Source organism: Phialemonium atrogriseum, assembly GCF_030411735.1.
Source record: "Phialemonium atrogriseum strain 8032-3 unplaced genomic scaffold QBC33scaffold_36, whole genome shotgun sequence".
In the NCBI taxonomy this organism is placed as follows: domain Eukaryota; kingdom Fungi; phylum Ascomycota; class Sordariomycetes; order Cephalothecales; family Cephalothecaceae; genus Phialemonium; species Phialemonium atrogriseum.
In genome coordinates, this window is record NW_026848173.1 from 188,440 (window position 1) to 213,153 (window position 24,714).

The window sequence follows — 24,714 nt, forward strand, 5'->3', positions numbered from 1 at the left end:
GCCGCAGCGGACGATGTGTGCCTTCCCGACGCACCGCGGCGTCACCAGCTTGCTGCAGTGGCCGCAGAAGACGAACCTGCGGGGGGGCCCCTTTGCTGCCGGCTTCGCAACTGGGAGGCTGTTGCTGTTGCTGCCGTTGGGCTGCTGCCGCGGCGCCGCGACTGCCTGGTTCTTCTGTTTGTTGCCCATCGTCGAAGCCATGTCGAGTGAGTGAGAGGGTGAGGATGCGTGTCTGGGGTAGGATGGCAAGATGCAGATGCTGTCTTTGCCTTTGCTGCTGTAGGTCTGATGCCTGATCTCGATGGGTGAGGAGAAGTCTGTGTCGAGAAAGCCAGGAGACGGGATGGGAAAGCGTAGCATTTATATCCAAGTTTCCTCTGCCCATCGACACCGTAATCAAGAGCCACCAGCACAGATCCTTGCTGTGTCTTTGTTGATACCGTCATTTCTCAACATCCTGACCGAAGGAATACCGGTGTCGTCGGGGTGAAAGAAAGCCAGCCACGGGCGAACGCCATGAATGACTGTAGTCGACGAGTACGCCCTGAAGCCAGGGGCTAAATCTTCCGCCTCTTCGGCAAGGCTGATTTGAACAATGATGCCCCCTGGAATAGGAGGCGAGCCCCTGAGGTCCATCCTGACTAGCGCACAGAGATACAGTCGGAGTCGGGGTGCGACAAAGCTGGAGGCTGAGAGGCCGGGCGGCGTGGCTACTGGGACTTTGTTTGAGCCCTGGCTGTCGTTTCAACTTAAAGATAGAATGGCTTTGTATGGGGCCCGTTTCCAGGGAAACAATGTGTTGTGGCTATCTAAGTATGACAAGTCGCACGGGGCTTCGCAATAGCCTCGCAGCTGACAATGAAAAGAGGGGATGGCTGTTGCTCGATATCAATACCCTTACACCAGATTATCATATTTCTATCCAACAGTCACATTTCCCACAGAGATCTCCCTTGTTGCCTCTCTGAGACACACACACAAACCCCCTTACCCAGCCTCAACCAGCCTGATAGATGGCCAGCGCATTGACACGCGGATTAACCATGCTCAGGTTGAACGGCGTAACAAACAGATCATCATCCGTAATCGCCAAGAAGATGGTCCCGTTCACGGCCGGGTCCCCCGCGAACGTCTCCAGGTCTGGCTGCACCGTGGAGGCCTGGTTCCCGCTGACGTTAAGCAGCGGCGTGTACGTGGCGTTCAGCTGCGTGACCCACAGCGCGAACCGCGGCTTCCCCGCCGTCGTGTCGGTCACGTAGCTGTTGTTGGGCCCCACGGGCTTGCCGGGCGCGTCCCACCGTAGGTTCACGAGCCTGCCGGGCTGCGACAGCGGCTCCGACCGGTTGCGCGTGATGCCCGGCGCGCAGGTGCGCCCCACGGCCGACGAGTTGACGCCCAGGAAGCAGTCGTCGGCCCGCGGGACGCCGGTCGTGTTGAGGGCGTTGGCGTAGCCGCCCGTGGTCTCGTTGACCGCGGCCGAGCCGTTGATGCGGGCCGGGTTGGGCTGGTTGATGATGTACAGGGCCGGGAAGTTCTGCCAGATCAGGCGGGTCTGATTGCGGGGGCACGATGAGATGTAGGGCGACAGGAGGGTCCAGGCCCAGGACTGCGGGGTGCCAATCTCGAACCACACGGGCATGGGGAACAGGCCCTCGAACTGGCGGAAGATCATCTGCTGGCGCGCCTCGGTCGAGATGGACTGCTGCAGGATCTGCGCCATGTCGCGCGCGTCCAGGTGCTGGATGAAGCCGTACACGCCCGACTCGCCCCAGCGAGTGAGCTTCTGGCAGAAGTCGATGAACTCGCGCACGTTGGATATGGGGTAGTTGTACGTGCACTGCACCGGCGCCGCGGGGCCGAGCATGTTGGTGAGAACTGTTGCGTGCCCGAGTTCTTGCTCCGCCATGAACTGGATGAGGAAGCGATCCTCAGCCGTCAGGCCCGCGGCCGCGAATTCTTGGGCCGAGAACGTTGCGAGGCCCCAGTGGAACAAGTCCAGCTCGATCCATTCTTGGTAAAGAGCCAGTGCGACGGACTGGAAGTCGAAGTCCGACAGGGGGCGGTAGACAGGGGCGGAGCCGTTCGTGCCCAGGCCGCCAGCAGGCGTGTATGGCGCCGGCTGGGTCGCGTTGAGTTTACCATTCGCTGGATAAGCAAAGGCACCTGGGGCAGGGGGCAATGCTGGTATCGACGAGGCGAGTATGCTGGTCGATATTGCGCCTGTGGTTGTGGCTGGTGGACCCGTGAAAGGACCGTGAGAGGTCACATTGGTGGCATTCACGGTGGGTGGCGTAGAGATGGACGAGGTGGATGGTGTAGAGGCGGCCGAGGAAGATGATTTAGAGGCGGCCGAGGAGGATGGTGTCGAGGCGGCAGAGGTGGTAGACAAGCTGTTTGCCTTAGGAACGACAAGTGGAGGAACTCCCGGAACGGCGATTGAAGGAACTACAAGAGCCAAAAGGCTCGCGCAGACGAGCTGAGTCGATCGAGGCATTGGACAAAAAAATTCCCGGTCCAGAAGCGCAGTGCAGAGGCAGGGAAGTGAGCGAAATTGGATCGACCGCTCGCTCATTCAGGAGTGCCAACGCTCGACTTATACAAACTTAGATCCAAGATACGGCGCCTTCATGAATAATCCCTAACGTCATGCATGACTGAATTGTTGAGTGACGCTTACCACCCCTTATCACATTCCGCCGCAGCCGGAGGGGGCGACATTTACACATCATTTGTGCGTGGTGATTAATAGTTCGTTTTGATGCAGTGTCTCTTTGCAATTTTGAGTAAACCGGTGCATTAGTGTGGATCGGATCGGGTAGATCCCGGCGAGTTTAAAGTTACGGCATTCTGTGCTTCAACAACGCCGACCCGGCGCCGGTCCAGGAACAAAGGCAGCCGATACTTCTGCAGCTCCAGGCATTCCTCTGTGTGCCGGGGTACCTCAGACGCCCATCAGGTTTGGCGGAAGCCCGGAACCACCCTGACGTATACCTGACGCCCAATTGATGATCATGACACCATGGAAACAATGATGGAATTTCGCATTGGCCTACCTACATCCATTTAGAGGATAGAAATTGCCCGAGATGGTACGGTTTGCATGCCAACGAGGGCTGGATGCTTGGAAAAGGGGTACATGTACAGGAGACCTGATGCTGACGCAGGGGATGTGCTTTGCTGAATATCTTGACATCACTTTGCCTTTGCCAAAAGTATATCCCCCCTAGAATAATACCTATGTAGTTAGGTAAGGAGGTGGATGGACTCTCATGCTGCTTGACAGGAGAAAGCGAGACAGATACTCTCTATTCCTTTAGAGAGAGGTAATGCCGCCCCAACACTGGAAAAACCCCGTGCAACAGTTTGCTTACTATTGTAAATTAAAATGCTCCCCGAATCTTACGCTCTCTCATTTCCATGTTTGTGAGAAGGCTGGTGCTGCTGCCCCTTTAACCTGTGGAGTGAGTGTGCGGCGGGAAAGCGGCACAACCCAAAAATGCAACCAACTTTCGAAGGGTGCATTTCTATAGACCTTAGTTCGAATGCATGCGCATATCCTTGTGGATTCCGTTTACCTGTAAGGGGCCGCCCGTGAGGTGCCTGCTCTACATATGAGAGCTTGGCGTGGTGTTTTACACTTGTATATCATGTGGAGCCAACGCCCAACCTCCAAAGAGATCGATCTATTGACCATACCGTCCCCATCCCATCCAACCTGATCGAGGAGTGCGCTCCACCGTGAAGTAGGCCTGTAATACAGGCGCAGGGCCTACGAAGTAAGGCACCCCACCATCACTAAGATCGTTCTGAACTTCACCTTGTTGAACAACGGATTATTCTTCAATATGACCCTGCCTGCTCCGGAACTCCCATATTTCTGCGACGCCAAAAAACTACCTGCCCCGTTGCCGACACCTGATGAGATTGAAGGGGCAACGCATGATCTTCCTTGTACCATCGAGCCAATGTACAAAAGAATCGTCCTCGACAGGGAAAAATTCGTCGTCAAACACGGAATCTCGCCTTGGGTATCAGAAAATGAAGGACACGCCCTTCTACTTCTTCGACGGTACTCAGGCATCCCAGTCCCCCGGCTCTATGCCATGTATCGCAAGGACGACCGGATCTTTTTGATCATGGAATTTATCCATGGGGTCCAACTCAGCGAAGTCTGGAAGACATGTCAGAGGATGAGAAACTGTCTGTTGCGGGTCAGTTGAGAGACATCTTTAGCAAAGTCCGAAAAATCCCTTCCCCTGGGACGTTTTGCAGCGTCCGTGGAGGTCCGTTGCTTCATCGGTTCTTTCTCTCATGGAAGGTCCAAACCGAGATCACCGGCCTTTTTAAAAACGAGGAGGACTTTCACAGAGCCCTGGCCTTACGGTCGCAGGGAAACTGGGCAGACAATGGTACTCGTCGGAGCTGGACTTCGGAGTTCTTCGCGCGGAACCTCCCCACGGCATTCACAGGTCACCCAAGCGTTTTCATACACACAGACCTGCAGCGCAAAAACATTATTGTGTCCAGGGGTATGTCGGAATCAAGCAATGGCGACGAGAGTTGCCTATATGTTAGTGCCATCGTAGACTGGGAAGATGCTGGTTGGTATCCGAGCTATTGGCAGTATGCTGGAATGTTCATTGACTTCATATGGGAGGATGATTGGCCTGAAAAGTTCGAGTTTATTGTTGATGCTTGTCCATTAGAAGCGGGCTTGTTAAGATGTCTGCGGCAGGATCTAGACTACTGATATTAAGACTTTGGGGATTTGTGAGCTAGGATAGGCGCTTACCATGGACGGGTGTTCGGGCAGTCGGTTGATAGTTGATTCCCCAGGGCGTAGCACAGCATTTCCAGCTCGAGGCTGTCGACGTGTAATCAGAACGCGTCACAATGAAGGTAGCTGGAAGATCAAACGTACCCCTAGCGTATCGGTCCTCAACACGGAGGCCAATTTGGCCGTCACATCCTATCTATGACCAGGATGGTTCTCTCAGGGGCATGTCTGGAAGCAGTTCGACGTGTTGGGCGTAGGATAACCACTTTCCGAGTGCGAGCTCTAGACTAGGAAGGGCATGAGGGTTCCCAGGGAGGTGAGGTTGAGAAGCTAGGCAGTCGAGAGGAGGAAGAAAATCCCCCAGTGTTTCGAGGGAGGAGCTGGCATGGGTTTGAAAATAAAGTGAAAGGTCAACCAAAGTTAATGCTATCTTGGAGACCACCAATGTCATAAGATGCAACATTTGACAAAGCAACCCTATAGAAGGTGATAGTCTCTGTCTTCCGCATCGTCTCCCATACATCTGTTGTATTCGTCTATTGCTCCTTGGCACCAGTGGACAGTTAGCTTGCGGATCACAATATCGAGGATGTTCCCGGAAGCAGACCAGTGCGACCATATCAACGTCAGTTGAAATCCCAACTATCAGCTCGACAGAAGTCGTTATATCTTAAGCCACCTTAAATCATAGGACCTGGCTCGGCTGACTCCCTCAACTGAGAATGTCGCACTATTTTCAGGGATGCGTTTGTCTCCTTCCCTTTCGGCCATTTGGTTGCTGTTTTACGACCCTGTCACTCAACACAGTGTGATGCTAAAACCAGAAGCTCAAATCAACTTGCTTTTGTCTATGTAGCTAGGGATGCAAACCGGCAATGACGGGGAAAAGAGTTGGTATTAATCTCGTCTCTTGGAAACACATCCATGCTGCGCGCAGCATTGCAAACAAACGCCGTACTTCTACCCAATCTATGCAACTGCAGATATCCAGGTCCTTCAAGCAAGCCCCCCGCCCCCCAGCTCAACGCTTCTTCTCCTTCTTACTCCCCCTCCTCGCAATCTGATCCAACAAAATCCCCCCCAGCGCACCCCCCAGCCCCTCAACCCCGCTCTTCCTCCTCTCCCCTCCCCCGCCCCTCGCCTTCTCCTCCCGCCCCCCACCACCACCACTACCACCGCCGGCCTTCCTCCCCGCTAGCGCATCCATCGCCGCAGCGCTCAGCGCCGCAGTAGCGACCCTGGCCCCCTTCTCGCCCGCCCACGCCCCGGGCTGCGACCGCATGCTCATCGCCGCCGCCGCGCCCGACTTGACAGCCGCCGACGCGGCAGCCTGCCACCGGGGCCCGAGGGCGATGCCGAGGCCGAGACCTCCCCCGCCGCCGCTGCCGCCGCCGCTGCTGCCCTTGGCCCCCGTCGTCTTGGACCGCGTCACGGGCGGTCGCCTCTTGTCGGGGGGCGGGGTCAGGGCGCGATCGCGGTCGCGGGTCCGGGCGCCCCGATCGAGGGAGCGGGGCCTTGGGCGGGTGCGCGGTGGGGGCGGGGATGGCGATGGTGAGATGGCCCTGCGGCGGCGCGGGGGAGGGCTGTCGCCGCCGTGCCCACGCCGGGAGGATCCGCGGCGTGCCGGTAGTGGTGCCGTGTCGTATCTGGTCGGGGGCGGCGGTCTGCGCGCCGCCGAGGCGGATGGGGGGTAGCGTGCTGCTTCGCGGGCCCGCCTGTCGTCCCGGTCCCGTCTGCGGGGCGGGGTCGGGGAGCGCGTCGGCCCCGGGGTGGCGTATGGGGGTGGGGGGCTGCGGTCCCGACGGCTGCGCCGCGGGCGGGCGTGGTCGGATGGTGGGGGGGAGGGGGGCCGGGACCTCCTGTAGGAGTCGGCGTCCCGGCCTAGTGGGGGCCTGGGGAGGCGGTCTGGCTCATATCGAGATGTTCTATTCAACGGCCTCGATGGTGCGAGTGGTGGAGAGATGTCGGGAGTTGAAGGGTCTCTGCTGGGACCATTTGCATCTGGGCGGATATACTCAAATCCATCGTCCCATGCATGGACGTTGCGAAATGCCCTGTCGTTGTGTGGTGGGTATTTGGCGGGCATCTTGGTTGAATTTGTGACAAGGCACCTGAAATGTTGACGAGTTGCTGAAGTCGCGAAATGGGGTCAAGAAGTATGCGATTACGATTGAGGGAGCCTACATTTGAACCTGGTAAAAATTGAGAGTGTGATAAAATACGTTTGTGTAGTTCACGTTCTTACTGGAAGATCGACAGGCCATCGGCATGGTGTCACGCAACAAGGGTATGATCACCAGTGAGTGTCCCTCCTCGGCGTCATGCATGAGTTGTGCCACTGGTGACCGCGTGGCGTGGATCCAGCACATGGAGGATTGGTTGGTGCAGTTGATGGACAGTGGGCACACCATGGCCTGCCCAGCCGGATCCCGTGGCCGTGACATGGATTGTCCTCAGTATTTTCTGCTCGACTGTTCCATGAGAGACACCTGCATTGGCGCCATTTGGAGAGAGAAGAAATCACTGGTCTACAGTGGCCGAGTGCTAGAGTGCGGTGACTCCGATCAGCTGATGACGATTGTGGTTACGGCTTTGCCACCGCAGCATCCACCATGGCAGTGTTACCGACCAGTGCCGACCAACCTCCCGAACATGCTAGATCCACTCCCGGCTGCCTCCGCTGGCTCCCGTTTTAAGTGCCCGTTTTTACACCCTCACAATTTGAATTTTGCTCGGGTCATTTGCTCTGATGTGACACTGTGTGATGCCCTTCGCGGCATTTCTGGCATTCACCTTGGTAGAATTTCTGAACCGGGAGCGTTGCTGTCCTTTTGATCCTCTACCAATGTTCATCGACGACTCCGAGAAATGTCTCACCGCCTCAGCTGCGGTCGTCGCTAGCTCCATTTATCAAAGCTAGGCAGCGTAGCAAATCCTCCACTGGAGAATGAGGGTGTAACTACCCTCAGAGGTTCCCCCGACTTACCGATTCGCCAGTCCAAAACGCCGTACATAGCCAAGTCATAAATCCCAACCATCAACTCCAATATCTGCACCGCATTCCTATTACATTCATGATTGCGTTCAACAGATAGGCAGACCAGTTTGGAACCCCAAACTCAGGTACTGTTAGCAAAGAACTGCGTAATCTTCCGCGATCCGTCCCCCTTCCCATTACCCCTCGCCTTGCTCGGGCTCTTCCCCGCCTTACCCGGGCTCTTCCATGCGTTACTCGTCGCGCTGATTTGGGTGCGACCCTTGACCGGCGAAACAGCCTCCGCCGCCGGGCCCTTCTTAGCCGGGGGCAGCTCTACCCTCGGCGGTGGCGAGGAGGCCTCCCTCTTGGCACCCGGCCCCGCCGCCTCGTCAACCGTCTCGCACATGACCGTATCCGGCCCCTCCGCACCAGCCTGTCGCACTTCCACCCCAGGCTCGACCTTCACACCCTCGCCCTCCTCTTCGTCCTCCTTCTTCCTCTTCTTCGGCGACGACGCCGCCGCGTTGGCGAAGAAGTTAGCAATGCCCCCCTTTTTCTCCTTCGCAACGGGGATGATGAACGTGGGCGAGTCGTTGCCAACCTTTCCGACCTCTCGGCTGACAGGGTACACATCGAGGGCCCCCGAATACGGCCTCAGCAGGGCCTGCAGCTCCGCCGACCACTTGTCCCGGCCCGGGTCCAGCCAAGCGCGCATCGCATCCGACCCCTGATCCAGAATGACGGGCATACGGTCGTGCAGGAAGCGCAGCTGCTCGTTGCTGTCCGTCGTGACGATGGTGTACGTGTACGTGTACTTCCCCCCCGCTTCATCCCCCTCGTACCGCACGCGATCCCACAGGCCCGCGAGACACATCAGCCTCCCGTCGGCGCGCCGGACGTAGTGCGGCACCTTGTCCCCCCTGGGCCCGTGCGGCTTGAGCCACTCGTAGAACCCCTGCGCGACGACGACGCACCTCTTGCGCGCCTTCATCGACGCCCACATCCCGCCGGGCCGCGCCAGGCTGTCGTCGCGGCAGTTGATCGTCTTGGCCGAGAAGCCTGCCTTGTGCCGCGTCCAGGACGGCACCAGGCCCCACTTCATCGTCTGGAGGATGTACCGCGTCCCGGCTACTGGTCCAGATCCGCCTGTCTTGCCTTCCTTGCCTGATACTTCTCCCGTCCCTCCTCCGTCGCTGGCCGCTGGCGCTGGCGCCGCTGTGTTTGTTTCCGCATCCGTTTCCGCGTCCGCACCGTCCATGACAGGAGCGTCCTCGTCCTCGTCCCCGGCCCCTCCCTTACCCCTACCCCCATCCCCATCCGTACTCTCGCCACCGCCGCGGCCACCTCGCTCCCCCGCAGCGGGGGCGGCTCCTCCCCCACTCACGGGAGCATCGGCGCGGTAGACGACGCCGCGGTACCCTGGTGCAAAGTTGTAGCTCCGCCGGGGCCCCGCCTCGTCTTCGTCGGCGTCGGCGTCATCGTCTTCGTCTGCAGGCGCTCCGTAGACGGGCATGTCGTCGTCCTCGAGCATCTGGCGGATCTGTGAGGGTCGCTTGTGGTGGGGGGGAGGGGGGTTAGCATGGTGGTGGTGGTGGTGGAGCTTGAGTGCCGGCGAGGCTGAGCTTACCAGAGCGAGGGCGTAGCGGCCGCACATGGCTGAATCCGCTGGTTCAGTTCGGGGCTTTACGCTGTATTCGGTTGTCTCTCAATGCCGAATGAAAGACTGAGATGGTCGCTCTCCAGAGACGTTGAGGGGGATCATGACGCCCGCCCATGACGTACGATATGCACCTATCCAAAGTGGGGGTGTTGTTTATCGCGAAACACTTGCGCCCTCACATGACCAGTCACATGATCTGGCTTCGAATACAGCCAGGATGAAGACAGCCAGGACAAACACACAACTGCCAGATTGGCACACGCGAAATGGCAAGATTGTCTTCATCCAACGAACCGATATCCCGCCATGTCTCCAGTTATGATCGCCAGCAGAGATTGGGGCTCCTTCTGCCTAAACAACATTTCCCCACCCAGCATTTTCCTGCTGGCTAAACCAACCAGTCAGATTTGGGCATCTTTAACAGCACGGAAGGTAGAGAAGCGATGGCAGAAGTCAGAGTTGATCGAATTCGTCGTTTATGTACGACTTCCTCAAAAAAAATATATACAATTGGGATATAAAAAACTAAAAGACGGTCCTTTTCTGGTATGTGAAACATATTATCCATACTAATATACCCAGCTCGGTTACCCAAGAGGAGGGCGATCTGCCAGCCATCGCCTCGACGGGGTTCCTTTCCCGCGAGGGACACGTCTCGCTACCCTCAGTGGCGGGTGGTACCGGCTGGCTTTGCGCACTACAGACACACAATGTCGGTCAGCAAAAACGGAAACGCGAGCTAAAGCAATAGGGAGGAGCATCTCTCTCCCTCTCTCGCTAGGGAAACTCACAATCGAGTAGGTGGGGTCTAGGACCCTGCACTCGTACTGCTTGGCGCACGCGAAGCTGCCGGTCCACTTGTTGCCGCCGCACTGGGCGCCAAGGCCGCCGGCGGTCGTGGCCCTCAGGGCCAGGATGCGGGACGCGGCCTGCTCTGCGGCCACGACCACCATGGCCGACGGGTTGCCGGTCGGCTGGCCCGGGAAGATGGAGGCGTCCACGACGAACAGGTTGTCGGTGCCGTACACCTTGGCGTTGATGTCGACCACGGCGGAGCCGCCGAGGCGCCCGTCGTCGTAGCCCATCTTGGACGTGCCCATCCAGTGGTTGGACCGGCGAGAAGCGGGGGATTTATCCATCTATGATGTGGGTCAGTAGGCTGCTGGGAAGAGGGGGCTTTAACACTGATGGGGGAGCGTGATTCATACGTTGTTGACAAAGTCCTCGACGGTGATGTTCGGGGATGGCACGATCCACTGGAGATCCTTGATGCCGCTCAGTGCCTGCTGCAGGTTCTTGATGCCCTGGATGACAGCCTCCGTGTCGAACTCGTCATGAAGGTAGGGTGGCGTCAAGACAACAGTGTCGAGGTTGGCGGTGATGCCCATGCGGCCACGCGACTGAGATCCTCTGCCCAGGTACTGGCTCATGGTCATTGCGTCTGCAGGTCTGGTCAGCATTCACGTCTAAAGATAAAAAAGGGAGGCGAGCCACGCACGCTTCGAGGCAGTAATGGCATCGTTGCCCTCAACACGTGCAGTCCACTGGAGCTGACGGACGATGCCGTCGGAGCCCTTGATCTCGTCCCAGAACTGTAATGAAAGAGTTAGCCCGACCTGGTCTATTTCGTCGCAATTGCTTTTCTTCATCAACTGACCATGGGGCCGATATTTGGAGCAGACTGAGCCAAGATGCCCGCCCGGTTATCAAGGTAGTCGGTCTTGTCATCGGGGATCGGCGCGTCCCATGCCTCGTAGAAGTCATAGAACACAACATCGGGGTGCGTGATGATGGTATCGGTATTGACGTGGTCGACAAGGTTGTAACCAACGGGCAGATCGACCCAGTCGCTGCTGGGAATCATGGTGGCGCCGTCCTTGGCCGAGTTCTTGACGATCGAGAGCTGATCAGCAGGGCCAAATCCACCTGAGGTCACGCATCCACGTTAGCAAACTGTCCTCTCGAGGCCCATGACGGAGGGTGGGCTTCAAACTTACTTCGCATCAGGAGCTTGGCGGTTCCGAATGTACCAGCAGAGAGGATGACCCTGCCGAGCTGAGGGGCAACATTCACGATACCCGACTTTCCCCCTCCACCATCATTGCACTCCAGCTCGACTCCGGTGATGTGGCCACCGGTACGAATGACACGCCTGACGGTAGTGTCGGTCCAGAGATCGAAAAGCTTGGGCCGCTGGCTAGCTGTCTGCAGATAGGTCGCCAACGGGCCGCCTCGCTCGCCGTTGGAGAACATGTAGGTGGTGTGTCCATAGGTGCGGTTCTTCTGCGTCTCAGCGTCGTTGGGGATCACGTAACTCCAGCCGGAGTCGTTGAAGCCTTGGGCCAGTACGTTGAAACCTTCTTGGCGGTACAGCTTCCCGTCCATCGAAGGCGTTGTCGTGCCTGGAATGCGAGAGAAGGCTGCCTGGGTGGCCTTCTTGAGGTCGGCGCTCCTCCAGCCCCAGGGGAAGTTGTAGTCCCAGTCCTTGGGGTTTGGCTGCGGTCCTCGTTAGCACACGCTGACCCTCTTGAGAACGGCTGTAACGCGTGCGGAAATAGAATGGGGTGCTTACCTTCCACCAGAGACCGGCGTTTACAGCAGTGCCGCCGCCGAGAACGCAGCCGGCCATCTGATCGGTGTCCTGGCAAGCGATGCCAGTCGAGTCATGCCAGATCTGGTTGCAGAGGCCCGGCACGTCGAACCGAGTGAGGTTGGTACCGATCAGCCAATCCGGCTTCATGGTGCCGCCCCAGCGACCAGTGGATGGTGGGCCTTTCTCGATCAGGAGAACGCTGTGGCCAGCCGCGCTGAGCCGGTCTGCCATGGGGATACCACCAGCACCACCGCCGACAATGATGTACTCGTAGGTCTTGGCTGCCGAACCGGTCGGGACTGAGGCGCACGCAGCCTGGGTCGAGCTTGGCGCCGCGGAGGTGGCCGAGGGAGCTTCACCAGTGGTAGTGGGAGCGGGCTCGGAAGCGGAGGCGGGTTCAGAAGAAGAAGCTGGCTCAGTAGCGGAAGCGGAAGCGGAAGCGGTAGGAGCATCAGTTTCGGTAGCGGAGCCGGAGGCACTGCCGCTAGCACTACCGGTAGCGGTAGCGGTAGCGGTAGCGGTAGGGGACGCCGCAGTTGTGCTAGGTCCGGCCGCCGGTGTCCCGGCGTCGTCGCAGCTGGTCTTAGGAACCGTCTTAGCTAGAGCAGCCCAAGCGCTGTATGACGGGTTGACAATCTGGTCGAGAGCAGCTCCGTACTGGCCATAACCATCGTCGTGGAAGCCGAAGCTGATCTTGTCGGGGCATCCAGGATTGGTCACGCTCTTGATAGCCTGGGCCCTCCCCAGGACAAAGGACTTGGCGGTGGTCGACACCTTCACGCTGGCACCGCCGTTGTCCCATTCGAAGCAGTTCTGGCACCGGTAGATGACCTCGTACGTGGTGGCATTGACGAAAGACGAGATCTGGGTCAGGGTCGCATTGCCCTTGTAGACGGGCGGAAGCTGGTAGCCAGAGGTGTAGCGGAACGATGTCAGGACCTCGTTTTCGTACGGCCATGCCATGAGGAGTAGCGCCTGCGTCATCTGCCCGGAACCACCATGAGAGACGGCGCACCAGCCGGTCTCAGTCGGGCTGGTAATAGAACATCTCTGCTCAAGGTCAGTGATACAGACTCAAAGGGGGAATGGTTCGCCATACCAAGATACCAATATACTCATTGGCATCCTTCGTCATGGCGTCCTCAGGAAGAGCCATGCCGAAGGTGTAAGCTCCAAAACCAGGGTCGTCCTCACTGGTCGCGTCGGGGGTGTAGCCCCAGGTGCCAAGCTGGATGCCCGTCTTCTCATCCTTGTACATGACCGGCGTTGATTGAGCGACACATAGCGAAGCTGCCACGAGGGCCGCACCGACGCGCCTAAGGGTCGACATTGTGGAGGCGAGTGGTCAACCTTACGGACTGACCAGGGATGTCGAGGCGGATGGTTGAACACGAGAAGATTGGAGGTCAGGGCGGAGGGGGGATAATAGTAATAAGCTTCAGGGACGAGGCCATTGCGCCCTGCCCCAACAAGCAGCTGAAGCCCCAATGGCAGTCTCCGTATTTCCGATGGTATGGAGCGGAAGCGGAGCGCGGATGTGGGATGCCACCGATAGGATGGATTGAGACGGGGTAGATTGCGGGTCAGGGAGGAGCGTTTTCTCCCTTGGATTTACACAGATTGGGGTACATGAGTTGAGAGCACAGGCTATGGAGACGAACCCGCTGGGGCGACAGGCTGCATTGCAGCCTGGAGATCTCCCATATTGGAGTGGAGTGGGCTGCGTAATTGGACCGGCATCTCTCGACTGCCGTCGTCTGTCCAGGCGCCACAATAGAAGAAGGAGAAAGAAGAGAAGAAGAAGCATATATCTCCGTTCGCCAAGCCGCCGAGGACAGCAGCCCCTGGCAAAAGGAGAGGAGGAATTTGTTGAAGAATTGACAAGTACGTCTGGGAAATAATTAACTTGAGAAGCTTCACCTTTCTCCAACTCCCGACTAGGTTGTGCCATGGATCGCAGAATGGTTGATGCGAGCCAGCCACGACTGCTTTCCCGCATCTGGATGTTGGTCCCTGAATTGTTGGAGGTTGATTGAACCAGCATTGTGCTGCGGCGTCTGAGAAAAGAAGCTAGGAAAAAAGGGGAGAAGCGGCAGCTGGCAAGCGAGGCAGTGGCGCTGGCGGAAATTTGGCTTATCATGGCCCTGCTATTATTGGTGGTTAACCGAAAACACGGTATATCATCAGAGCACTTTGGATAAACTGGCAGCTGGCTTCACCCCCTTTCATCCCCTCAAAAAGCACAAAGCAGGCACTGCTCGTAAGCAACACTTCTTCCCCCAGGGCCAGAATCAGGCTATATTTGACGCACGGCGTGATTATTATTATTGCCTATCTTCTGACTCGCGCGGTCCGCCGGCCCCGGGGAACGGCATGTCGTGGAATCGATCTACCGAATATCGAATATTCTCTCTTTCTCTCTCATCCGGGGGCTCGTCCAAGACTAACCGGGGAGAGACGCGATTGCCGCAACGCGGCGCCGCCCTTTCTACAGTCATGGTCGATTCGTTGCAGCGTCGTTCTGGCCTAGAAGGTATGTACGTACCTTGCATTGCCGCCGCCAAACCAGAGCTACTCGTATGTATTCCGTACCCCTTTTGCTCATCTGCCCATCCCTCCACCTGCGGCTCTCGGGAAAAGCCTGGGGAAACCCTGTCCAGCATTTCCTATCCCGGTTCGGACTCCTCCCTTCCGCCCCAATGACGTCTCAACGGGCAGAAAACACCAAGGACTCTATAGATGTGATGCTCGGGAGACCACGCGGATGCCGGATCACGGGTATCATGGCTAGTGGTTCAGATATATCAATAAAGCCTTGAGGTTTTTGACCATGTCTCTCTTATTCTTACCTAGAAGCCGGCTCTGTTAACCTTCGACTTCGAACTTGTGCCCTCTTTCCTGCTCCGTATATCCCCAAGCAAGTGAAAGATAATACACAATCTTCCATCATGAAGCCCTCCGTGATCATTGCCGCAGTAACATGCGCCTCCTCTACCTCTGCCCATACTATTTTCACGCAACTTACCGCAGGAGGCACCACTTATGGTAGGCAGGCGCCTGTCCAGAGCTTTTGGGAAGTCGCTACGGCAGGCTAACTCGTCAAAAGGGGTCTCTTACGCCATCAGAACTCCATCGTACGATGGCGTATGTCCATACTCTACGTTCTAAACGTTCTTGGCTGCTATTCTCTGACACCAGCTTCACCAGCCTCAAACTCCTGACTCGGCAAATATCGCATGCAATGGGCCACCCAACCCCACGACTCCTTCCGATAAGATAATCGAGGTCCAGGCCGGCAGCAGTGTGTCTGCCGTCTGGAGGCACACTCTTGAATGTCAGTCCAGGATGCGCCGTCAACGTGGCAATGACCCGACTGTCTAACTTGAACTAGCTGGCCCGAACGATGTTATGGACGCTGGCCACAAGGTCTGCCACCTCCCTCTGTTGCCCAACTCAGACACAATGGTTAACATGCAATGAATTCAGGGGCCCGTCATGGCGTACTTGAAGAAGGTCACCAACGCCAAGACAGACAGTGGGGTTGGTGACGGTTGGTAAGGCACCGACTTCCTCGCCCGCTCGTCAGAAACTTGCTAACCTTCCCCGCCAGGTTCAAGATTCAGCAGGAGGGTTTGAACGGGGGCACGTGGGGGACCGACACGGTCATCAACAACAAGGGAAACCAGGTCATCAACATTCCCAAGTGCATTGAAGACGGGCAGTACCTTCTTCGTGCCGAGATGATAGCCCTCCACGGTGCTCGTGATGTCAACGGAGCACAGCTCTACGTGAGACACTCGGCATCCTCACATCTTGCCTCAGAAGACTGACCTCAAAATAGATGGAGTGTGCCCAAATCAACATCTCAGGAGGAACCGGCACCGTGAAACCGAAGACTCACAGCATCCCAGGCATCTACAAGGTCAGCTGTAATCCCCATGTCTCTGCGGATCATCGGCAAGCTGACACAGTACCTGCAGTCGAACGATCCTGGATTGTTGCTGGACATCTACAATGTAAAGCAGCCGTTCAACTACGTGATTCCAGGTAAGAAATCCCAACAGCATCTTCAACACGAGCACGCGGCTGAGAGTAGTCACAGGCCCGGAGCTGTTTACTTGCTCGTAAATCGAGCTTTTCTAGCCCCGGTTGGGAGACGAGCATGGCCAGCAGTTGGTATTAAGGGGTGGATCCGGTGAGCTTGATCAGATTGTATGCCCCTACCAGTATAGGAGACTGGCACGTGAATGGAGAGGAGAGGAGAGTAAATCAGATGTATCCATCATCCCACGAGAACCATTAGCGCAGCGAGAACCAGGAAATTCAAGAGCGTCTAAAGGAGGCGGAATTCCATGCATGGATCCATCCCACGAACACTTTCCAGTTGCAACTCCAGAAATGTGATATTTGACAGCATAGTTACTACGTCTGATTAACTCTGCCGTGTCCAACGGACGCCAAGACGAACTGGTCGACTCAATCTCGGCATTCGAGGTACACATGACGTCGGGAGTTGGACTGCGCCCCGACCAATCATCTATGCCCGGTCATATTTTTTTGCTTTATCGAGGCCTCAGCATTGGACACGGCCCCGCAAACGGAGCCACGGGAGGACGCGGCTCGATATTATCCACTCTACGGGCAGTTTATGAGGCGGATCCACCGCATGACCAACGGCCCAATCCGTATTCCCCAGGTTCACTATCGCCGCACAACCAGGCTCGACGCGTCCCCCAGCCCGGTGCAGGACCTACGTTGCAGTCTCCGCCCCCTATGCGTAAAGGCATTTTCCTGCGGTATTGGCGCAATTCTCAGCGCCTAGGAGAAGGACCAAAATGGAGAGCCGGCCCGTTTCATTTACATGCCCTCAACCCCACCAAATGGCACTTGACTGACCCTGCGGAGCCCGCCCGTCCGATCGCGGACGCGGCCCCATCCTCCTTTTAAAGAGCTACAGGGTCTCGGTGTTGGCATTTTTGAGATCTATCGCCTCAGAGACATCTTATCGATCAAGTCTTTCAAGATCAAGTCAAGTCTCAGCCTCAATCCTTAGCTAGCAAACTTGCCCATCCAGCATCTACCTCCTCAACAGCACAATGAAGGGCTTCTCCGCCGCCGTGGCGCTCCTCTCGCTTGCCGCAACCGAGGTGTCTGCTCACTACATCTTCCTCAAGCTCGCCGCCGGCAATCAGAAGTTCCAGCAGTACGAGCACATCCGCTACAACACAAACTACAACTCCCCTGTCACAGGTATGCCGACATCCTTTGGGGGATTTCCGGGACTTCCCTCGTCGAGGCTGACTTTTCTCGCCCCTCAACAACAGACTTGGCATCCAATGACCTGAGATGTAACGTGGGAGGATCCAAGACCGGGAACACAACCACAGTCGCGCTCAAGGCCGGCGATTCTTTCACCTTCACAAGCGACGTCGCCGTCTATCACCAAGGCCCCATCTCATTGTAAGCTCCCTCCCATTTGCTCCCGATCGGCAGACGAGCAGCAGTGAACTCACAGGTCCTCCCTCCCGCAACAACAGATACATGTCCAAGGCGCCCGCCGCAGCGGCCGATTACGACGGCAGCGGGGGCTGGTTCAAGATCTACGACTGGGGCCCGACCTTCTCGGGCGGGCAGGCGTCATGGCCGATGCGGAGCGACTACACGTACAACATCCCCAAGTGCGTCGCGGACGGCGAGTACCTGCTCCGCATCCAGTCGCTGGCCATCCACAACCCCGGCAGCACGCCGCAGTTCTACGTCAGCTGTGCGCAGGTCAGCGTCACCGGCGGCGGCAGCGCAAACCCGGCCACCGTCAAGATCCCCGGCGCCTTTAAGGCCAGTGATCCGGGATACACGGCCAACGTGGGTTTCTCCTCTTTATTTCCCCTCCCCTTTTCCTTCCTCCTTTCTTCCCCAGCAACTCCCTATCCCTAAGGCTTGGGCGGAATGAGACAAGAGAGGGCGAGATGCTGACGCAGGAATCAACGAAATAGATCTACAACAACTTCAACTCTTACACCGTTCCAGGACCAGCGCCGGTAAGTTCAAACTGAACCCCCTGGTGGAGTGGGTGGTTTGGTGAAGGCGGGATGCTAACTGCGGGACTTAGTTCACGTGCTAGACCTAGACGGTATTTCCGTTGGGGGAATGGGGGATTCGAGTCGGGACAAGTCAGCTATCATTGCTAGATAGACTGGGCTGTTAGTTAGTTAGTTAGTGGCAGAACCGTAAGAACAGAGAAGATGTTCCTGGCCTCACCAAGTCCTAATCCTTCCGTCGATTTGTGTCTCGGAGAATCTCATACACTGGTTCATGGTAGCGCTGCGGCGGATTTGAAGCTGGAGAATGCTCCCATCATGCACCCCTTGCCCCCTTGCCTCCGTCAGATTTCTGTTGCCCGGCCACACACCCCTTCCCTTGCCTTACCACTAGCAGAAGGGGGGTCTAAGTATCGATGTTGGCGTTGAAACAGGACAATGGACTGGGCTCGACCTTGGGAATGGTGCTATGTCATAATTAGAAATGCTGCTGATGATGCCTCCATGACCAATCTGTGACTTCCTGCTGGACCTTGAGGATAACGAAAAAAGAAAAAGAGAGAGAAAAGGAACTCCATGCAATCACGTGCTTGGGCCACCTCCTTTTACCCCTTTTGTCATCTAGAAGGAACTGCCTTTATGGCTAGAAAGTACTGCATGATATGCCAAGTTCGTGTATTCAGAGAAATTTCCAGCTCGCTTTCACGCTTTCACGCCTCCAGTAAAGCCTGTTTGGAATTCGTGCTTACCTCCCCCAATGATACGTACATGGAAGGTACCCACGAAGTCGAGGACGACCTCATCGATGAGGTACCTAGATACCTAGGCAGGTCCATATAGGCGATCAGTATGAAATCTTTTCTTCTTCGTCTCTTCCTTTCCTCTCCTTTCTTTCCTCTCTTTCCTCCCCCAGTACCCCTTCTCTCCGTTTGCTCTCAAGGAAAGATCTCGCGATGGATGTAAGTGTATTAATATTTCTTATTTGGCGCCTTTCTACTATAGCAATGGCCCTCATCCCATATTGTATTATTTTACAGCATGGGTCTCTTGCTTCGATCACTTGGCCAGGTCAGGACAATTGTCCAGCCCGGGAACCTCAACGCCGAGCGGCGCAGTCTCATGGGCCTAACCCTCCATTCCCCTTGCAGCTTCATACTGTTGAGTTGCTCAGAGTGCTAAGCTGACATCATTAGACTAAGCGATCAAACCGCTTTCCTGATCCTCGAGTCAAGCGCTATCGCGTCGGTGGCAACAGCAGCTTTGGAGGCAGTGTCGGCGAGAGTGTCAAAAGTGGTCTCACCATCAACCTCCCTTACGGCGGCATCGCCGTCACCATCCCGGCCGGCGGCGGCATCATCTACCCACCGGGATGCACTACAATCACTCTTCCTCTCTTCGCGAGCACTCTTGCCCTCGGCGGCGACGGCGCCATCATCGGCTTGACTCACCGTGATGGCAACATCTCGCTCCCTAACGGCACTCACGTTCTCCTTAACGGAGGTAGCATGACAAGCCCTCCTAGCCAGACCATCAATCTCCCTGGCGGCATCACCAGCACCGGCGCTACCATCAACCTCTCAGGCGGAACGATACTCACCGTCCCCAGCGACTACGTCTTCACGAAGCGCACTGTCGCCCTCCCCGTTTCTGAGTACCTGGAGCGGGAATGGTCCCTTCCTGGAGACATGATCCTCCCTCAGGACGCCACCCTGACCATCCCGAAGAACGGCAATCTCGTCGTGGGCCTAGGCGGCATCACTTCCAGCAGTGACATCATCTTGAACGGCAGTACCCCCTTCCCCAGGGAGGTGACTCTCGGTGCGGCCCTATTCTTCAGTTTCAAGATCTCGATCCCCAAGGGCGTGCGCATCCTGGCCGGCACCGTCGTCGGCCCGGCCACCGACCATCTGCCCGCCGGCACCGTCATCCCGGGAGGCAACGTGTTCCCCAGCGACACAGTCGTGTCCGCCGGCATCCGCCTCCCCACCGGCACCGTGCTACCCGGCGGCACGACCGTCCCGCGCGGAACCGTCCTCCCGGCCGGGATCAAACTTCCTCGAGGCGCGACTCTGCCTGCTGGCATTACCCTCCCTGGAGGCACCACCCTTGCCAAGGGGAATTAGGAGGCGGAGACAGGGCGATATCTGGCGTTTTCATACGTACTAAATGCTAGTTTCTTGCCGAACATGGACCTTCTAAATCAATGTTCCTAAGTGAAGTGATTGAAATTCCCCGATTCTTCTACTTTGATATGTCGTGAAAGTTGTGGTTAATGAAGACCTGGGGAGGGTTCGCTGTCCGCTGTCTTGTATAGATACGCTTCAACATTCCTGAATACCCTGCACATCAACGTATTACATATGCCGGCAAGCTATAAACCATAACCGTAGTCATGCAATCAGCTGGTCCGTCATGAGATCAATTGGATCTCAAGTGAACCTTGATAGGCTGTGATCATTTACAACCCGGTCTCTTGCATTTTCTTTTACCAGACGTGTAAGATAGGAAAGCTGCCTCCAACTTATGCAAACGGATGATTAGCTGCATGAATATTTGAGCAGTTCGCCCTTTCAGTAACCGACTGAGTATTTAAGATTGTCTCAACATCAACTTGCCCTAGTTTTTTTTCATGTGTCACAATGTGATTATTTCGTGAAACTGTCTACAGACAATGAGAACGAAGTCCTACTGCGAATGCCGTCGATCTTAAAGTGAGGGGCTAACATCGCCAGAGGAAAAGGTTTTGCGGGAGCCCGCACTGTGGAGAACATGACCCGGGTTTTCCTTTTGTGCTTTGTGAGATGGACCCGACTTGGCTGGGAAATGGGGATCTCCGATTTCGAGAATGGAGTTACGTACCTGACTTGCCTGGACATGCAGCGTGGTAGTCGAGAACTACTTCCTTTTTGGTAGGATTCCCCTGCACATTCCAAGTACCGCGTCTTCTACAGAGCACAAGGCCAGCTTCCGACCGCCAGCGAATCCCCGGACCTGTCGCAAAACCCGTCCCGACGAGCTCCAGTACTTAAGACAGAAGACTCATTGCCCAGACACCCATTTTCAGTTCTAGCCTTCTTTTAAGAACAGTCACGCGTTGTGCCCCATAACCATAACCATATCCCGACACATTCATAGCCCCTCCCCCTCCCCCAGAACCAACCATGGCAGGTCAACCCGGCATCCTCTTCGTCAACTCGAAGATCACCTCCGACACGCTGAGCGCCCCGACCTTCACCAGCTGGTACGAGGGCGTGCACATCCCGGACATCTTCGTCACCTCGGGCATCAAGACGGCGCTGCGGTACGTATCCACCGCGCCCGACGCCGTCGAGCGCCCGTATCTGGCCCTGTACCCGGTCCGGGACGTTGGCTGGCTGTCCTCGGACGAGTTCAAGTCGATCCCTGTGCACAGCGACGTGCTGCCCAACGAGAGCGGCGCCATCTTCGAGCTAGCTGACTTTGACACGCGGTATTACGTCACGCTAGGGAGGAAAGGGGGCGATGGTGTCAAAGGTAAGGGCGTGGTTCGGTGGCTGGGGCGGTGATATTTCGGAGGTGGAAGGGGTGCCTTCATCCCACGATATCTCCTTTGTCCATCTCCCACTCTCCCCCCTCATATCTGTTTCTAATCCACCGTCCCCCAACAAATCTCAGGCCCAGCAAACAGCATCGTGGCAGTCACCCTCGACTCCACAACCGACGACATTGACAGCCTCTGCGCCGCCTCCCTACCCCAGGGATCAACCCCAGTCCGATCCCGAGTCTTGAAGCTCAACTTCTCGCGCCAGAACCGCAACGCCGACGCCGACAGAGCGATTCCCAAGCCGCCGGGCTACCTGGTTCTCGTGAGTAGCAAACACCCCATCCCGTTCTTGTCCAATCTCCCAACTCTGTTTCTTGATGACCGAGATCGCTGACGGTGGTGGGAGAGTAGCATGAGTTTGGGTCTGCGCCTGATATTGGCGCGCTGCAAGCCAGGGAGGGCGTCACGGCGGCGTCGTTTAACCTGCTCAAGGCGTTTGGGGACGTGAATGCTGAATTCTGATCTGGGAGGCATGGTTTGGCATTGCTTCGAGGACTAATGGGGCAGCTAGAGGTGTAGCAGACTAAAGAGTTGGAAATTCGATTATCAATTGGCAATTAAAATCACGCTTTATTTGGTTCAATTTTAAACGGCTTCCAACTCCCTTTATGCGCCTGGGGCCTAAGTATTAGTGCTCGGCCCGGGAGCACAAGATGAGCGCCGCAACTATTCAGAGGTAACCGAACCTAGCTTCGCCCGCCTCCACCCATGATCACACAAAACAAACAAGCCTAAACCTTCTCGCTCTCGGCGACCTCGGGCTCGCCATGCGTCTTCCTCGCCATGACGGCCTCAATCTCTGCCTCGAGGCGTGACTCGCCCTTCTTCGTCTTCCAGGGCAACGGCCCATCCTTGTCGAACATGGCCTCGACCTCCTCGAGCGTCTTCCCGCAGGCCTCCGGGTACGTGAGGAAGAAGTACGCAGCGGCCACGATGCAGAGGACGCCAAAGATGATGAACAGCCGCCAGGTGATGTTCTGCAGGGCGGGCGGGGTGAACATCCCCAGCGCGAAGTTGAAGACCCAGTTCGACATGGCGGCCATGGACATTCCCGTGGCGCGGGTGCCGAGCGACGACACCTCTGCGGCGTAGATCCAGCAGACGGGCGCGAGGGTGAGGGCGTAGACGACGATAAGCAGGTACGAGAAGACGATGACGGTGTTGGCCGGGGGGCGCCCGGGTTGACGGCGATGACGACGTTGGCGTTGGGCGGGTCGCCGACGCCGCCGGGCACTTCGGTGTGGTGCGCGCCCATGACCCCGCCGATGACGAGGTGGCAGAAGCCCATGCCCAGCGCGCCCCACACCAGCAGCGTGCGCCGGCCCGTCCTGTCGATGAACACCCACATGACCCTCGTGAAGATGATGAAGACGGCGTACTGGATCCCTGACGTCACCATGCCGACGTCACCCGTCAGGCCCGCCATCTGCGCGATGTAGGTGAGGTAGTAGACGATGACGTTGGCGCCGGCGAGTTGCTGTTGAAGGAGGAAGACGAGACGCGGTCAGCGTTTGATGATGTCTTGGTTATTGTTATCGTCACCCTTGCTTATCTGCCAGGCCTGGACAGACATGCCGGCCAGTATACGTTTCCACATGCCGTCGTGGAAGAATTTCCTCCAGCCGCGGCCAGCCTCGCGTTCGGCACGCATGGTGGTGACAATCTCCTCCCACTCAACAATGACCAGCGGGTCCTCCGTGCTAGCCCCAGCCTGGATGTTGGCCAGGGTTTCAATGGCCTCCTTCTCGCGACCGACCTTGGCCAGCCACCGTGGCGAGCGGGGGAGGAACGGGAGGCCGGCGATCAAAAACGCCGCTGGGATGAACTGGGTGCCCCAGGCCGTGCAAAACGAGGCGGTGCTGTCGATCTTGGAGCAGCCGTGGCCGATGAAATACCTGGGGAGATACCTAGTCAGTGGGGACCGATCGCCTGTGAGACCTCCTGCAACTCCGCAACTCACATGATTAGGATGCCAGCTTCTATGGCAAGCTGCTGGACGATGACCAGCGATCCACGCTTCTCGGGACGGGCTATCTCGGCCAGGTAGACTGGAACCTGGCTCAATGTTATCCCGACAGTGAAGCCGTTCAGCACCCGCCCGGCGATGAGCTGGCCGTAGTTCCGGCAGGAGACCTGGACGGAGGTCCCGATCAGCTAGAACACGCAGGCAAACATGATGGAGTCGCGGCGGCCGAATTTTTCAGACATGGGGCCGGCGACGGCGGATCCAATAGCCCCCTAGATGAACCCGGAGGGTTTGTTAAAGTACTCGATGTACTGGTCCGTGACGACAATGGCGGACATGGACGACATGTCGAAGCCAAAACTAGTTTTTTTCCCCCCATGTCAGCAAACACTACTAACCAATGCGCCCTCGAGGCAAGACGCTCAGGACAAAACACGTACAGCGCACCACCGAGGGTGGCGATGATGGCCACGAAATGGACATTGTAGATCTTTGGTAGGGCAACCATTATATCCCAGCAGCGCTGACGTGACAGCTTTGACGGCGGAATGATATGAGATGGACCACCCAGTCCTGAAGAAGGGAGAGACGGGAAAACAAAGGAAGCCCGTCGACAGAGAGTGATCCCTTATTCAATTCCCATCCTCAGCTGCAGACAGTTCAAGACTCCAAGCCAAACTCCAGGATCTGGCGCTTGGACGCTGGCCTGGGATCTCCCTCCGTGCAGCCATAACCGCATTCCCAATAAGGTATGCAACGCCGTTGCACTCGAGCTGCGGGATCCCTACACCGAGCAGACGTAACTTCGCTCCCGCCAATTATGTCACGGTCCCAGTGCCGGTGTGGTGCGGGAAAGAGGCCGAAGTAGCGGGGCCGGCGGTGGAGATCGACATTCAAGGCTGCTGATTGGCGCGTTTCAAAACATCGGACAATAGCAATCTGGGCGATGGACCACCCCGCGCGTTGATGGAAGCTTGGCTGGACATGCAAACATGGATACCTTGGCTTTGGGGGAAACAGCGACAAATCCTGGCCTGCGTTTGGATACGATTCCCTCCTCCGGAACCTTCTCCAAATACAGTGGAGTCCCACTCTGCCGGCCCAAAACGGTCCGGCGGCA

General features: G+C 56.9%; 10 protein-coding genes across 10 annotated transcripts; 5 read left to right on the forward strand and 5 right to left on the reverse strand.

Annotated features, from left to right (window-relative positions):
- Positions 1–628: 628 nt before the first annotated feature.
- Positions 629–2,718, reverse strand: QBC33DRAFT_599562 (protein rds1; the record flags this gene model as incomplete). Its single annotated transcript, XM_060432035.1, has 2 exons — positions 629–2,390; positions 2,678–2,718. The coding sequence occupies 2 exons, from the start codon at positions 2,716–2,718 to the stop codon at positions 998–1,000; spliced, it is 1,434 nt and encodes a 477-aa protein (XP_060279149.1). The 3' UTR covers positions 629–997.
- A 1,127-nt stretch (positions 2,719–3,845) lies between these two features.
- QBC33DRAFT_460583 (kinase-like domain-containing protein) lies at positions 3,846–4,750 on the forward strand (the record flags this gene model as incomplete). The annotated part of the gene is made up of 2 exons (XM_060425000.1): positions 3,846–4,200; positions 4,239–4,750. The coding sequence occupies 2 exons, from the start codon at positions 3,846–3,848 to the stop codon at positions 4,748–4,750; spliced, it is 867 nt and encodes a 288-aa protein (XP_060279150.1).
- An 847-nt stretch (positions 4,751–5,597) lies between these two features.
- QBC33DRAFT_254304 (uncharacterized protein) lies at positions 5,598–7,199 on the reverse strand. Its single transcript, XM_060423033.1, has 3 exons — positions 7,023–7,199; positions 6,670–6,969; positions 5,598–6,633 (listed from the first exon to the last, which is right to left on the reverse strand). The coding sequence occupies exons 2-3, from the start codon at positions 6,861–6,863 to the stop codon at positions 5,799–5,801; spliced, it is 1,029 nt and encodes a 342-aa protein (XP_060279151.1). The 5' UTR covers positions 6,864–6,969; positions 7,023–7,199; the 3' UTR covers positions 5,598–5,798.
- Positions 7,200–7,896: 697 nt separating this feature from the next.
- Positions 7,897–9,408, reverse strand: QBC33DRAFT_460509 (embryonic stem cell-specific 5-hydroxymethylcytosine-binding protein; the record flags this gene model as incomplete). The annotated part of the gene is made up of 3 exons (XM_060424993.1): positions 7,897–8,882; positions 9,006–9,306; positions 9,382–9,408. The coding sequence occupies 3 exons, from the start codon at positions 9,406–9,408 to the stop codon at positions 7,897–7,899; spliced, it is 1,314 nt and encodes a 437-aa protein (XP_060279152.1).
- A 670-nt stretch (positions 9,409–10,078) lies between these two features.
- On the reverse strand, positions 10,079–13,337 carry QBC33DRAFT_519140 (cellobiose dehydrogenase; the record flags this gene model as incomplete). The annotated part of the gene is made up of 8 exons (XM_060426277.1): positions 10,079–10,111; positions 10,206–10,553; positions 10,623–10,855; positions 10,913–11,006; positions 11,072–11,340; positions 11,412–11,910; positions 11,987–13,057; positions 13,107–13,337. 8 exons carry the CDS (start codon positions 13,335–13,337, stop codon positions 10,079–10,081), a joined length of 2,778 nt encoding a protein of 925 aa, XP_060279153.1.
- A 1,618-nt stretch (positions 13,338–14,955) lies between these two features.
- QBC33DRAFT_573854 (family 61 glycosyl hydrolase) lies at positions 14,956–16,364 on the forward strand (the record flags this gene model as incomplete). Its single annotated transcript, XM_060430717.1, has 9 exons — positions 14,956–15,052; positions 15,114–15,151; positions 15,215–15,341; positions 15,399–15,433; positions 15,494–15,561; positions 15,618–15,795; positions 15,849–15,929; positions 15,988–16,054; positions 16,110–16,364. 9 exons carry the CDS (start codon positions 14,956–14,958, stop codon positions 16,133–16,135), a joined length of 717 nt encoding a protein of 238 aa, XP_060279154.1. The 3' UTR covers positions 16,136–16,364.
- A 295-nt stretch (positions 16,365–16,659) lies between these two features.
- Positions 16,660–18,267, forward strand: QBC33DRAFT_551030 (putative endo-beta-1,4-glucanase D). The gene is made up of 5 exons (XM_060429130.1): positions 16,660–17,257; positions 17,332–17,467; positions 17,545–17,869; positions 18,001–18,045; positions 18,117–18,267. The coding sequence occupies exons 1-5, from the start codon at positions 17,104–17,106 to the stop codon at positions 18,126–18,128; spliced, it is 672 nt and encodes a 223-aa protein (XP_060279155.1). The 5' UTR covers positions 16,660–17,103; the 3' UTR covers positions 18,129–18,267.
- Positions 18,268–18,955: 688 nt separating this feature from the next.
- QBC33DRAFT_599582 (uncharacterized protein) lies at positions 18,956–20,168 on the forward strand (the record flags this gene model as incomplete). The annotated part of the gene is made up of 2 exons (XM_060432036.1): positions 18,956–19,004; positions 19,239–20,168. Exons 1-2 carry the CDS (start codon positions 18,999–19,001, stop codon positions 20,166–20,168), a joined length of 936 nt encoding a protein of 311 aa, XP_060279156.1. The 5' UTR covers positions 18,956–18,998.
- Positions 20,169–20,781: 613 nt separating this feature from the next.
- QBC33DRAFT_551032 (uncharacterized protein) lies at positions 20,782–22,208 on the forward strand. The gene is made up of 3 exons (XM_060429131.1): positions 20,782–21,558; positions 21,700–21,890; positions 21,980–22,208. Exons 1-3 carry the CDS (start codon positions 21,207–21,209, stop codon positions 22,088–22,090), a joined length of 654 nt encoding a protein of 217 aa, XP_060279157.1. The 5' UTR covers positions 20,782–21,206; the 3' UTR covers positions 22,091–22,208.
- A 151-nt stretch (positions 22,209–22,359) lies between these two features.
- Positions 22,360–24,102, reverse strand: QBC33DRAFT_519145 (putative sugar transporter-like protein; the record flags this gene model as incomplete). Its single annotated transcript, XM_060426278.1, has 7 exons — positions 22,360–22,709; positions 22,772–23,105; positions 23,196–23,523; positions 23,589–23,761; positions 23,792–23,866; positions 23,918–23,954; positions 23,993–24,102. 7 exons carry the CDS (start codon positions 24,100–24,102, stop codon positions 22,360–22,362), a joined length of 1,407 nt encoding a protein of 468 aa, XP_060279158.1.
- Between the last annotated feature and the right edge of the window lie 612 nt (positions 24,103–24,714).

Bases quoted from the DNA above. Each gene is read 5' to 3' on its own strand.
- QBC33DRAFT_551030 (XM_060429130.1), top strand. From the start codon at position 17,104: ATGAAGGGCTTCTCCGCCGCCGTGGCGCTCCTCTCGCTTGCCGCAACC. The intron at 17,468-17,544 runs GTAAGCTCCCTC...CCGCAACAACAG, and splicing joins CACCAAGGCCCCATCTCATT to ATACATGTCCAAGGCGCCCG. The intron at 17,870-18,000 runs GTGGGTTTCTCC...TCAACGAAATAG, and splicing joins ATCCGGGATACACGGCCAAC to ATCTACAACAACTTCAACTC.
- QBC33DRAFT_254304 (XM_060423033.1), bottom strand. From the start codon at position 6,863: ATGCCCGCCAAATACCCACCACACAACGACAGGGCATTTCGCAACGTC. The intron at 6,634-6,669 runs GCCCCCACTAGG...CTCCTACAGGAG, and splicing joins GAGCCAGACCGCCTCCCCAG to GTCCCGGCCCCCCTCCCCCC.
- QBC33DRAFT_551032 (XM_060429131.1), top strand. From the start codon at position 21,207: ATGGCAGGTCAACCCGGCATCCTCTTCGTCAACTCGAAGATCACCTCC. The intron at 21,559-21,699 runs GTAAGGGCGTGG...AACAAATCTCAG, and splicing joins AGGGGGCGATGGTGTCAAAG to GCCCAGCAAACAGCATCGTG. The intron at 21,891-21,979 runs GTGAGTAGCAAA...GTGGGAGAGTAG, and splicing joins CGCCGGGCTACCTGGTTCTC to CATGAGTTTGGGTCTGCGCC.